The 12,912-nt window shown below is 49.8% G+C and overlaps 1 protein-coding gene across 1 annotated transcript in view; it reads right to left on the minus strand.

Moving 5' to 3' along the window:
- Positions 1–12,912, minus strand: part of LOC107116392 (mitogen-activated protein kinase kinase kinase 3-like) — a gene marked incomplete at both ends in the record, with an annotated part of 52,977 nt that overhangs the window by 24,128 nt on the left and 15,937 nt on the right. The window contains 2 exons of the mRNA XM_015418293.1: positions 3,165–3,278; positions 8,839–8,938. Of these exons, the coding sequence (XP_015273779.1) occupies positions 3,165–3,278; positions 8,839–8,938 (214 nt within the window). The remainder of the gene's footprint in view (positions 1–3,164; positions 3,279–8,838; positions 8,939–12,912) is intronic.

Raw genomic sequence — 12,912 nt, forward strand, 5'->3', positions numbered from 1 at the left:
TAAAATGGTGGCCCTACGTAGGGTTGCTACAGAGTTTCCAGCGATTCCTAGAGGGACTCCGCATCACTTCCGGGTTCCCCCCAGAAGTGACCTAGGAGTGACACCATCGATTTTTATTTTATTTTTCTGAGCTGCAGTGGGAACAGAGGGCTGCCAACAGGAGACCTGGCAGCCCCAGACCCAAGACTAGGGTTGCCAACCTCCAGGAGAAGCCTGGCAGTCTCCCAGAATAACAACTGATCGCCAGCCTACAGAGACCAGTTCCCCTGGAGGAAATGGCAGATTAAGAGGGCGGGGAGAGAGACAGACAGACAGACAGACAGACAGACAGAGATAGACACTGGATTGATACCCCGCCCTTCACTAGCCGAAGGAGTCTCAGAGTGGCTTACAATCTCCTTGCCCTTCCCCTCCCCACAACGGACACCCTGTGAGGTCGGTGGGGCTGAGAGAGCTCTCCCGAGGACTGCCCTTGAGAGAACAGCTCTGAGGGAACTTGTGACTGACCCAAGGTCACCCAGCTGGTTGTATGTGGAGAAGTGGGGAATCAAACCCGGTCCTCCCAGATTAGAGTCCTCACTCCTAACCACTACACCAAACTGAAGAGATTGGATGTATACCCCGCCCTTCACTACCCAAGGGAGTCTCAGAGCGGCTTACAATCTCCTTTCCCTCCCCCTCCCCACAACAGACACCCTGGGAGGTCGGTGGGGCTGAGAGAGCTCTCTCGAGGACTGCCCTTGAGAGAACAGCTCTGAGAGAACTTGTGACTGACCCAAGGTCGCCCAGCTGGCTGCAATGTGGAGGAGTGGGGAATCAAACCCGGTCCTCGCAGATTAGAGTCCAGACACTTAACCACTACACCAAACTGGCTCCAAACTGGTGGACTCGGTTGCTTTATAGTATGGCTGAGCTCCCTCCTCTACCCAAACTCCGTTCTGCCCCCCTTCCTAGGAAACTCAAGGATGCTTTGGGTAACGGACATGTCTTGCCTTTCTTACCAGAAACACTAGTTTGCCCTGGCTGGTCCCTTAAAGTAAAGGAAAGAAGAAGAAGAGACCAAAAGGCGACTGAAGTTGCAGGAAAGTTCAGCCCCCCCCCTCCCCATACTATAGTAGAGATTGGGGGCCACTCAATGACGTTTACGTGGGGTGAGCTCAGGACAGGCAAAAAGGAAGTTTCCTGCATAAGGAATGTATGGGATTCATCCCCACAAGGGATTAGATCCTTTCAGAAAGGGTAAGGGGTATCAGTGGTCATTGGCCACAATGGCTAAATGGAGCCTCCACGTTCACAGGCAGTGTATCTCGGAGTATCTTATGTGGGAGCAAACAAGGGTGTGGGGCGCTAACATTTTGCATCCTGCCCTTTTGGCCTTCCACAGTATGCGGCTGTCCCGGCTGAAGACTGCTGACTGGAGAAAGTGGACCCGGGCCAAAGTCAGCAATGGAATTCTTGTGTCCTTATCACAAAGTCCTCATAAGAACACAAGAAGAGCCCTGCTGGATCAGGCCAGAGGTCCATCTAGTCTAGCATCCCGTCTCACACAGTGGCCAGCCAGTTTCTCTGGAGGACCAACAACAGGGCACAGAGGCCAAGGCCTTCCCCTGAGAAGAACATCAGAAGAGCCCTGCTGGATCAGGCCAGTGGTCCATCCAGTCCAGCATCCCGTCTCACACGGTGGCCAACCTGATCCTCTGGAGGACCAACAACAGGGCAGAGAGGCTGAGGCCTTCCTCTGAGAAGAACATCAGGAGAGCCCTGCTGGATCAGACCAGTGGAGTTCCATCTAGTCCAGCATCCTGCCTCACACAGGGGCCAACCAGTTCCTCTGGAGGGCCAACAACAGGGCAGAGAGGCCGAGGCCTTCCCCTGATGTTCCCTCCTGGCACTGGGATGCAGAGGGCCTCTGAATGTGGGAGTTCCTTTCAGTCGCCACTGACAGACTATCTTCCATGAATCTATGTCATCCCCTTTAAAAGCTGTTTATTCCTGTGGCCATCACTACATCCTCTGGCAGCGAATCCCACCTTTTAATCACTCACTGTGTAAAGCAGTATTTCCCTTTGTCCATCCTGAACCTACTGCCCATCAGCTTCATCAGATGCCCTCGAGTTCTAGTATTTCGGTGGGGGGGGGGACTCTTTGTCAGCTCCCTGCACCTCATGCATAATTTGATAAACCTCTATCCTGTCCTCCCTTCATCGTCTCTATTTCATCCATGGGCCAGATTGTGTGCGAAGGCTTCTAGTTGCTAACCAGTACATTTGTTGTTGTTGTTCAGTCGCACAGTCGAGTCCGACTCTTCGCGACCCCATGGACCAAATCACGCCAGGCCCTCCTGTCCTCCGCCGTCCTCTGAAGTTTGCTCAATTTCATGTTTGTTGCATCTATGACACTGTCTAACCATCTCATCGGGGGACTCTCTTTGTCAGCTCCCTGCACCTCATGCATAATTTGATAAACCTCTATCCTGTCCTCCCTTCATCGTCTCTATTCCAAACTCTATTCCTTTCCTCCATGGGCCAGATTGTGTGCGAAGGCTTCTAGTGGCTAACCAGTACGTTAGCGGGATGCAATGGCCGTTCAAACCGCGGTACGAAAGAAAGAAGAAGAAGAAGAGATTGGATTTATACCCCGCCCTTCACTTGGAGTCTCAGAGCGGCTTACAAACTCCTTTCCCTTCCCCTCCCCACAACAGATACCCTGTGAGGCGGGTGGGGCTGAGAGAGCTCTTGACACAAACTGCTCTTTTTCAAGGACAGCTGTGCCAGAGCTTGTGACTGACCCAAGGTCACATCAGCAGGTGCAAGCGGAGGAGTGGGGAATCAAACTCGGTTCTCCCAGATTAGAGTCCACGCACTTAACCCCTACACCAAACTGGCGTAGAAAGGAGTCCAAAGTGAAGTTGAGTGGAGTCCAAAGTGAAGTTGAGTCCACGCACTTAACCACTACACCAAACTGGCGTAGAAAGGAGTCCAAAGTGAAGTTGAGTGGATTTTGTTGAAAACAAAACACCAAATGGCCAATCCCTAGAGGCCCCGCAACAACCTGACCCCTCTGATACACAGATAAAAGCAGCACAGCGTTTCCACCCCGGGAGACAATAACACCACATTTTGCATTGTACACAAGCGAATAGAGACGAGAAGTGAGCCACTCACGTTTGTTTTCCTTGGAGTTTTCACAAACACTCGCAGGCTCTTGAGAGATGGGCTGAGGTCCAAGTGTTCCACAGCCCGGTCCAAGTCTTCCTGCGATTTCAGAGGGACCAGGAGCTGGAAAAAAGGTTGAACAAACACTGACGCTGCAGCTGAGCTACAAACAAGAGCAAAGGGAGGAAATGGCAAGGCCTGCAGGGGGCCTGGGAACGGTGGGCATCAAACCTTGGACAGCGTAAGGCAACCGGAGAGAGCTGGAGGAAAACAGAAACCAAACATCTAGGGGCTTTCGTCTTTCCTTCCAGTCTCCCGCTGCCACGAGGAACTGAATAAAATGATCAAAACAGCGGCCTAGAAAGAAAGAAAAGGCACCGAGTATCGCTAATTCGGCCAGGGGGAAGACCTGTGTGACAAGTGGGGGGTGGGGCATATGAGGACGCAGCATTTCAAACGCAGAATCCAGAAGATCTTGAAGACTGCTTGCTTTTAAAGAAGATGGCAATTGTCAAAGGGCACACGAATCTGCCTGGAGAACGGATTCAGCTAACCCACAAAGAGGCTGCCCATCGCAACTCTGTAGGAGCCACTGATCTGAGTCTGCCTCCTTCTAACGAAGAACACAGGAGAACCCGTCATCCCCCCAAAGATCCTGAAGACTGTTCACTTGTTTTAAAAAATCTGCATCTCAATATGGCAGTTGTCAACGGGCACTCGAATCTGCCATGAGAACGGATTCAGCTAACCTACAAAAAGGCTGCCCGTTGCAACTCTGCAGGAGCCATTGGGCTGAATTGGCCTCCTTCCAATGAAGAACACAGGAGAACCGGTACCCCCCCCCCCCCCGAAAAAAAAGATCCTGAAGACTTTTTACTTTTTTTAAAAAAAAAAATCTGCATCTCAATATGGCAACTGTCAAAGGGCACACGAATCTGCCATGAGAACTGATTCAACTAAGCTACAAAGGGGTTGCCCGTTGCAACTCTGTAGGAGCCACTGGTCTGCGTTTGCCTCCTTCCAATGAAGAACACAGGAGAACCGGTCACCCGAGATCCTGAAGACTTTACTTTTTTTTAAAAAAGCTGCATGTCAAGAGGGCAACTTGTCAAAGGGCACACAGATCTGCCATGAGAACTGATTCAACTAAGCTACAAAGAGGTTGCCCGTTGCAACTCTGTAGGAGCCACTGGTCTGCGTTTGCCTCCTTCCAATGAAGAACACAGGAGAACCGGTCACCTGAGATCCTGAAGACTTTACTTTTTTTAAAAAAAGCTGCATGTCAAGATGGCAACTTGTCAAAGGGCAGACAGATCTGCCATGAGAACTGATTCAACTAAGCTGACTCTTTCCAATGAACAATACAGGAGAACTAGTAGAGACCTCAGCGAGGTCCAGTGCCATATAGTGTACCTTCCAAAGCAGCCATTTTCTCCAGGGGCACTTATCTCTGTCGCTTGGAGATCAGTTGTAATTCTAGGAGATCTCGAGTGACCACCTGGAGGCTGTATCAATATAAAGACACTCACAGGCGTCTTCCTTCCGTTATGGTTAGAATCGAGTTCAGTAGCGCCTTAGAGGCCCAAAAGATCTGGGGGGGTATAAGCTTTCAAGAGTTAAAACTCCCTTCACCAGTATCTGATGAAGGGAGTTTTGACTCACGAAAGAATATATCCGGAAAATCTTGTTGGTCTACCGGATTCGAATCTAGCTGTTCTCCTCCAAACCGACACAGCGACCCTCTTAAACTACTTCCATTACCTTGAAACATTAAACCCAACGGCCAGTTTGGTGTAGTGGTTGGGAGCGCGGACTCTAATCCGGGAGAAGCGGGTTTGATGCCCCACTCCTTCACATGCAGCTGCTGGTGCGACCTTGGGTCAGTCACAAGTTCTCTCAGAGCTGTTCTCTCACATGAGCAGTCCTCGAAAGAGCTATCTCAGTCCCACCTACTTCACAGGGTAGGGGGGGCGCGCGGGGGGGGGGGGGGGCGCCAGAAGGGAGCCTCGCCTAGTGTGCAAAAATACCTGGGGCCGGCCCTGAGGGCAGGGTATAAATCCAATATCTTCCTCTTCTTCTTTTTGTCCCTTTGGGGACTCCGTAATTCCCATAAATATGTACCAGCAAGTCCGATTCACCTTCCCTGATAATTCCATGCATGTTTCTCTCCCACCCACACCCAGAAAAAGCACATGCAACTTTGTACTGGGATGCAACTTTGTACTATGCAACTTTGCACTGGGATGTTTCCATTAGCCTCACTCTGTCCTGGAATTTGGGTCTGATCTCTCGGGGGGCAATCCCAAGGCTGCCTCTACCACCACTCAACCCACCCAACCATCCCCGAATCCATGCAAGCCGTCCAAAAATCTTTCCTGCTTGGGATAAAAAGGCCCTGCAGGTTTGCGAGTTCAGCACTCTCCTCCAGCTCTGTAATGCTCTGTGCGCTCCATTGCCCAGGTCGCAGTTCCCCTTGGCCCACTGCTTAATTTGGCTTTTGCCGACTGCCCGAGTCTGGCAAGCCGGTTGGGGTGCCGTCTGCCAATCGGGCTGCTGTGTACGCGGACATTCTCTCCCAGACACCAGCCTAAATATAGACACACGTAAACCAGAGACAAGAGTTGGCAGGTCCCCGGCTCAGGAAGCAGGGCGAAGTTTTCCTGCTGCTGGTAAATCGAAGAGTGAAGCCAACGCGCCCGGGGGGCACTCGCTGCTACGAGGGGACGGAGGACATTTTTTTGTTTTGTTCTGCCGACTGCTGATTCATCACTTTGCGAGCCCCTGAACTGAGCCAAAGGTGCTGAAGCTCCGAGCCAAAGGGAGTGAAGACAGACGTAATATTTCAGAGAGGCGGAGAGGGTCTTGGTAGCTTCGCGGCCATCTTCCAAAGAACTGGAAAACAGCAAGAGTCCAGGAGAATCCTGAAGACAAACACAATGTGTGCCAGGGGAGGAGCTTTCGTGAGTCACTGCTCACTTCTTCAGATCTGAAGAAGTGAGCATTGACCCACGATGAAGAAGAAGAAGAGAGGAGGAAGAGATTGGATTTATACCCCGCCCTTCACTACCCGAAGGAGTCTCAGAGCAGCTTACCATCTCCTTTCCCTTCCCCTCCCCACAACAGACACCCTGTGAGGGAGGTGGGGCTGAGAGAGCTCTGAGAGAACTGCCCCTGAGAAAACAGCTCTGAAAGAACTTGTGACTGACCCAAAGTCACACCAGCAGCTGCATGTGGAGGAGCAGGGAATCAAACCCAGTTCTCCTAGATTAGAGTCTGCGCTCCTAACCATTACACCAAACTGGCTCTCGGCTCATCCCCCGCCAGAAATTGTATCTGTCTTTAAGGTGCTACTGGACTCTTGCTCTTTTTGACTCCTACAGGCGCCCTTCACTACCCGAAGGAGTCTCAGAGCAGCTTACAATCTCCTTTCCCTTCCCCTCCCCACAACAGACACCCTGTGAGGTAGGTGGGGGCTGAGAGAGCTCTGAGAGAACTGCCCCTGAGAAAACAGCTCTGAAAGAACTTGTGACTGACCCAAAGTCACACCAGCAGCTGCATGTGGAGGAGCAGGGAATCAAACCCAGTTCTCCTAGATTAGAGTCTGCGCTCCTAACCACTATACCAAACTGGCTCTCGGCTCATCCCCTGCCAGAAATTTTATCTGTCTTTAAGGTACTACTGGACTCTTGCTCTTTTTGAGTTCTACAGGCAGACTGACACAGCTATCCATCTCGAGCTATTTCCAAAGAAATGCATTTTTTGTTCTGTTGTGGTGTGAGCTCCCTCCCCACAAAAGCCCCAAACCAGTGAACAAAAGCAAAATCCCTACAGCAGGGATTCCCAAACTCCCTCAAAAGTTATGTATTACCCTCCCCTTCCTCTAAGGAAGTAAGAGCAGTGTACACAGTTCTCCCTAAACATGTTGTCCTTGAAACAACACTTTTAAATTAGATTAGGATGAGAGAAAGAATGACTAGCCTGAAGTCACCTAGTGAGGCGTCTCTTTCGGCCTATGCAGCTTCAATTTGCCTCAGGACTGTGCGCGGACGGGACTGGAGTGTTAACCCTTCAACCCCCATTTGATTTTACTACTCAAAAGCACATTTCCTGCTTTATTAGTAGTATTGTAAAGGAGAAAAGCTGCATCCTTTAAAACTGCACATTTCCCCCCTTTAAAGCGCTAATGAGAAAGCAGGAAGCCAGGTTCAAAACAGCAAAAGAAACTGGAGGTGGAAAGGTTAAACCAACTGAGAGCCAATTTGGTGTAGTGGTTAGGAGTGTGGACTCTAACCTGGGAGAACCCAGGTTTGATTCCCCACTCCTCCACATGCAGCGGCTGGCGTGACCTTGGGTCAGTCACCAGTTCTCTCAAAGCTGTTCTCTCAGGAGCGGTTCTTGAAAGAGCTCTCTCAGCCCCACCTACCATGCAGGGTGTCTGTTGTGGGGAGGGGAAGGGAAAGGAGATTGTAAGCCGCTCTGAGACTCCTTCGGGCAGTAAAGAGAAGAAGAAGAAGAGGTTGGAGAGACACCTGAGCTTCATAGCAGAGTGGGGAGTTCTCTCCTAACACGCTGGCCACTACACCACACTGGCTTATAGAGAGAGGGACGTTTTAAGTGAGCGAGTAAATAATAAAGGGTGAGGGGAACTGTGGCTCAGTGGCAAAGCCTCTGCTTGGCATGAAGCATGTCCCCGGTTCAGTCCCCCGGCATCTCCGGCTGCAAAGATCGGATACTAGGTGATGAGAAAGACCCAATCCTGGCAAGTCACTGCCAGTCTGAGCGGACAAGGATGACTTTGATGGACCCTGAGAGTGTCAAAGTCCAGTTACTACTCATTAGCATAATAGGCCACAGGGGCAGAATTCTTCTATAACTTTTAATATTGCCTGTTTCCTTCAATCTGCAATTCAAATCCGGGAAACGATAAACTGATCAGCTTTTTTTTTAAATCTTTGTTTGTATGACAGCCACATTATTGATGTATTCCTAAATTTTAATGTACTTTTATCTAATATCATGGGACGTACCATCTGAACTGAGTTGCTTCATCTTGGATTCACGATACTAGTACTTGATTGAGCAACACTGTTTTTAATAATGTTGGATGTTTTTATTATGTAAGGTAAAGGTAAAGGTTCCCTTGCTCGAAAGCCAGTCGAGTCCGACTCTAGGGGACAAGGATGACTTTGATGGACCCTGAGAGTGTCAAAGTCCAGTTACTACTCATTAGCATAATAGGCCACACCCAACAGCAGGAACTCATTAGCATATTGGGCCACACCCCTGACAGCACAGCTCATTAGCACATTAGGCCACACCCCCATGTTACCAGAAGTGTGGTCATCCAGCCACACCCACCTTTTGATTCTTATTCTCTTTACCTTGTTTGTTGTCAAAACCCAGGGCCTTTTTTGTAGCAGGGACTCCTTTGCATGTTAGGCCACACACCCCTAATGTAGCCAATCCTAATTAGTTCCTGCTGTTGGGTGTGGCCTACTATGCTAATGAGTTCCTGGTGGGCGTGGCCAACTTGGGAGCCAGCCGGAACTCCGTTCCTGTGCGTTCCTGCCCAAAAATAGCCCTGCTTTTATCTCTAATATGCCAATAAAGGTTGTGTGTCTGTCTGACTTTGATGGACCAAGGGTCTGATTCAGTATAAAGCCGCTCCCCTGTGACGAAGTACCTCATTGTTGGCGTAGTGCAAATCCATCATCTGTCCGAAAGCGTCCATTACTTTCTGCAGGACTTCTTTGAATTTGACCGGTCTCTGGAACTGGATGATCCTGAAACAACAAGCAGGCAAAGGTGCTGTTTTAAACTCTCCTCTGCTGAAGGAGGGATGGCTACTCGCAGGCAGGGAAACAGAAAATCTACCCAACCAATGCCACCAAATGCTCCCTCTAAGCTGTGGAGTCTTGTGAGCAAACGTTCTACTTTGTGAGCTCCTGGCATTAAAGTTGTGAGCGAGTGGTTTGGCTGCCGCATAGATTAGTTTGCTCTGGAGCCCTCCTTCCTGAACTAGGACAAAACACGTGTGAGCCGGAGGCTAAAAAAATGTGAGCCGGCTCACAGTCACTCAGCTTAGAGGGAACACCGCCTGGGACCCACCTCCCCATCCCAAACATGGACCCCTCCTCCATGTTTGCCAAGCCCACTCAGTACTTAACAACCCCAAGGAGTTAACCCTCCCCCCAAGAAAACCAACAGGCTGCTCTAACAGAGGCGTCCCCAACCTTTTTGAGCCCGAAGACACACTTGGAATCCTGGCACAGCCACAAAATGGCTGCCACAGAAGAAGAGGAGATTGAATTTATACCCGGCCCTTCACTACCCAAAGGAGTCTAAGAGCGGCTTAAACACTCCTTTCCCTTCCCCTCCTCACAACAGACAACCTGTGAGGTCGGCGGGGCTGAGAGAGCTCTTTCGAGGACTGCTCCTGAGAGAACAGCTCCGAGAGAACTGTGACTGACCCAAGGTCACACCAGCAGCTGCATGTGGAGGAGTGGTTTCCCCAGATTAGAGGCTGCGCTCTTAACCAGTTTGGTGTAGTGGTTGTGTGCGGACTCTAATCTGGGAGAACCGGGTTTGATTCCCCACTCCTCCACTTGCACCTGCTGATGTGACCTTGGGTCAGTCACAAGCTCTGGCACAGCTGTTGCTGAAAGAGCAGTTTGTGTCAGAGCTCTCTCAGCCCCACCCACCTCTTAGGGTGTCTGTTGTGGGGAGGGGGAAGGAAAGGAGTTTGTAAGCCGCTCTGAGACTCCAAGTGAAGGGCGGGGTATAAATCCAATCTCTTCTTCTCTTCTCTTCTAACCACTACACCAAGCTGGGCCTCAGGAGGCAGAGCCAGCTGCACAATTGCTGCTCCGGCTCACCTTCAGCCACATGATGAAGATCTTTGTGCGGTGGTGGCGGCAGCTTCCAATGCAAAGTTTTGAAAAATCTGCACAACCAAGCAAATTCCAGTGGCCAATGAGAAGCCTTGCTGGACAAAAGCCCCAGTAGGCCCCACCCACTTTCTAAAAACAATCGGTGGGCCTCTGCAAGCATGACGGCAGGAGCTGTGGCGCCCGTGGGCACCTTGTTGGGGACCCCCTGCCCTAGAAGCTGGTAGATGACATGTGGCTTTGGAGGGCCACAAAGACGTAAGGTGACCAGAGGTGGAAGAGGAGAGGAATCTTGCACCTTTCATAATTATGTCTCATCAAGTCACAAGTGAGTTGCAGCGACCCCAGGACCATGCAGTTGTCAGAGCTCCAGTTCTCGAAGGCTCACGCCCTGAAAATGTTGTAGGTCTCTAAGATGCCCCTGAGCTGCGGTGGCTCAAGTGGTTAAGACGCTGAACTGCAGGCTGTGGAAGGTTGGTAGTTCGGCAGTTCGAGACCCGGGTGTGCCGCATGACGGAGTGAGCTCCCGTCTCCAACCTAGCAGTTCGAAAGCAAGAAACTGCAAGTAGATAAATAGGGACCGCTTTGTTGGGAAGGGAACAGCATTCCGTGCGCCTCGGTGTTTAGTCATGCCGGACACATGACCACGGAAAACGTCTTCGGACAGCGCTGGCTCTTCGGCTTGGAAACGGAGGTGAGCACCGCAACCCTAGAGTCGGACTCGACTGGTTTTCGAGCAAGGGAACCTCTACCTTTTAAGGTGCCCCTGGACTGAAATCTAGCCGTTCCACTGGACACCAGCATGCCTCCCCTCTGAAACCATCTAGATGGAAAGGGGGAAAGTGTGACCTAGGGCCAGTACCCAAATTCTGCCTAAAATTCTCCCTCCACCTCCTGTCACCCAGTCTGAGAAAGATATCACATTTAGAAGAGACAAAGAGAGAAGAGATTGGATTTATACGTCTACGGCTGCCAGCCTCCCGGTAGTGCAACGCGAATGAACGCTGCGAACACAGTTTACAAGTCTTGTATCGATGCCTTTAGGTAGACTATTTTGAAATAGCACAAGAGTGTGTGTTCTCCATGTATATCAAGTTACCGAAGTTTTCTCAGAACAACTCCAAAAGCATTTAATTCAGAGTCAAAAGTGCCAAGGCAGAGTTACAGTGTAACACATGGAGTTCCCCAACTCTCAAAATGCAACAATCATGAGCTATAAATCAAGGTTACAATGTAACAGTAGTAGTCCCGAAGTTCTCCATATGACAGATCTCTATAACAAACCAGCAACTGGAAGTTATGCGACGACATGTATCCCAGGCATATTAACACGTCTCCATCCTCTTTTCCAAAACCCCATCTCCCTTCCGTTGTGGAGATCAAAATTCAAGTTGGAACCTGTGCTCTACAAACTCTAGAATCGTAGAATCATAGAGTTGGAAGGGGCAGCCTTGACTGCAGTCTCCTCATTGTAACTTTCTCTCTGGGAGTCAAGCTCTCAACACATCAGCTCTCTAAAGCTGTGGCAGAAGCCAGCTTGAGATTGTCTAGCACAGGGATCCCCAATGGGGCGTCCCTGTGGTGCCCACCAACACATTCCTTGGCACCCGCCAAGTATTTTTAGAAAGTGGGTTTTTGCCCAGCAAGGCTTCTGATTGGCCAACAGAGATCTGATTGGTCAACGGAGATCTGATTGGCTGTGCAGATTTCTTAAACGTTGCCTTGGCAGCGGCTGCCACGACAGCACAGGGACTGTGTGCCTGAAGGAAAGCTGCAGCGGCCATTTTGTGGCTGGCCCCGCCTCCAGCAGCAGCCATTTTGTGTCAGATTCCAGAGATGCCTACAGGCCCAAAGAGGTTGGGGACCCCGGGCCTAACATCTGTGGTGACACCGAACCCATTCGCAAGACAGTTTTGAAAATGATTTGCCCCTATTTAAATACAAAAAAAGTATAAGAACACCGTGAAGCAAGCAATAGATCATGTATGTTATAATTAAAAAAAATTCAATCCAACAGGCAGTGAATTAATTCTAGGGATTCGACAGCATTTATATAAAGTAGAAGATATCAGCACGCTATGCCCAGCTTGCATTATGAAAATACCAAAAAAAACCCAACCAACCCCTCCCCCCGACACTGTGATGTGATGGCTGAAACATTTAGTAAATCTTTGCATGTTATGACATTATATAACATCGTTATTAATTCTTTATAATGTTGCAAGAAAAAGTCCATTCATCTCTCTAAGCCAGGAAAAGTCCGTCTGTCTCTCAATGAGCACCTGGATTTAAGCTCATTTCGTCCCAGTTCTTCCTCAGGAGTAATCCTATTCTCCTCTTGATATAGCTCAGTAATAGGTTGGGAGCAAGCCAGACCTTATAAAGAATTAATCAGTAACAATGTTATATAATGTTTTAACATGCAAAGGTTTACTAAATGTTTCAGCCATCACATTACAGTGTCTGGGTGGTTTTCTGCTTTTTTTGTATTTCCTGTAAGGATAACTGTGGGCTATTTTTGGGCAGGAACGCACAGGAACGGAGTTCCGGCTGGCTCCCAAGTTGGCCACGCCCAGCAGGAACTCATTAGCATAATAGGCCACACCCAACAGCAGAAACTCATTCGGACTGACTACATTAGGGATGTGTGGCCTAACATCCAAAGGAGTTCCTGCTACAAAAAAAGGCCCTGAGTTTTGACAACAAACAAGGTAAACAGAATAAGAAGGGAAAGGTGGGTGTGGCTGGATGACCACACTTCTGGTAACATGGGGGTGCGGCCTAATATGCTAATGAGTTGAACTACCAGGGGTGTGGCCTAATATGCTAATGAGTTTCTGCTGTTGGGTGTGGCCTATTATGCTAATGAG

This window comes from Gekko japonicus, unplaced genomic scaffold (assembly GCF_001447785.1).
Source record: "Gekko japonicus isolate JY-2015 unplaced genomic scaffold, Gekko_japonicus_V1.1 scaffold4827, whole genome shotgun sequence".
NCBI lineage: Eukaryota > Metazoa > Chordata > Lepidosauria > Squamata > Gekkonidae > Gekko > Gekko japonicus.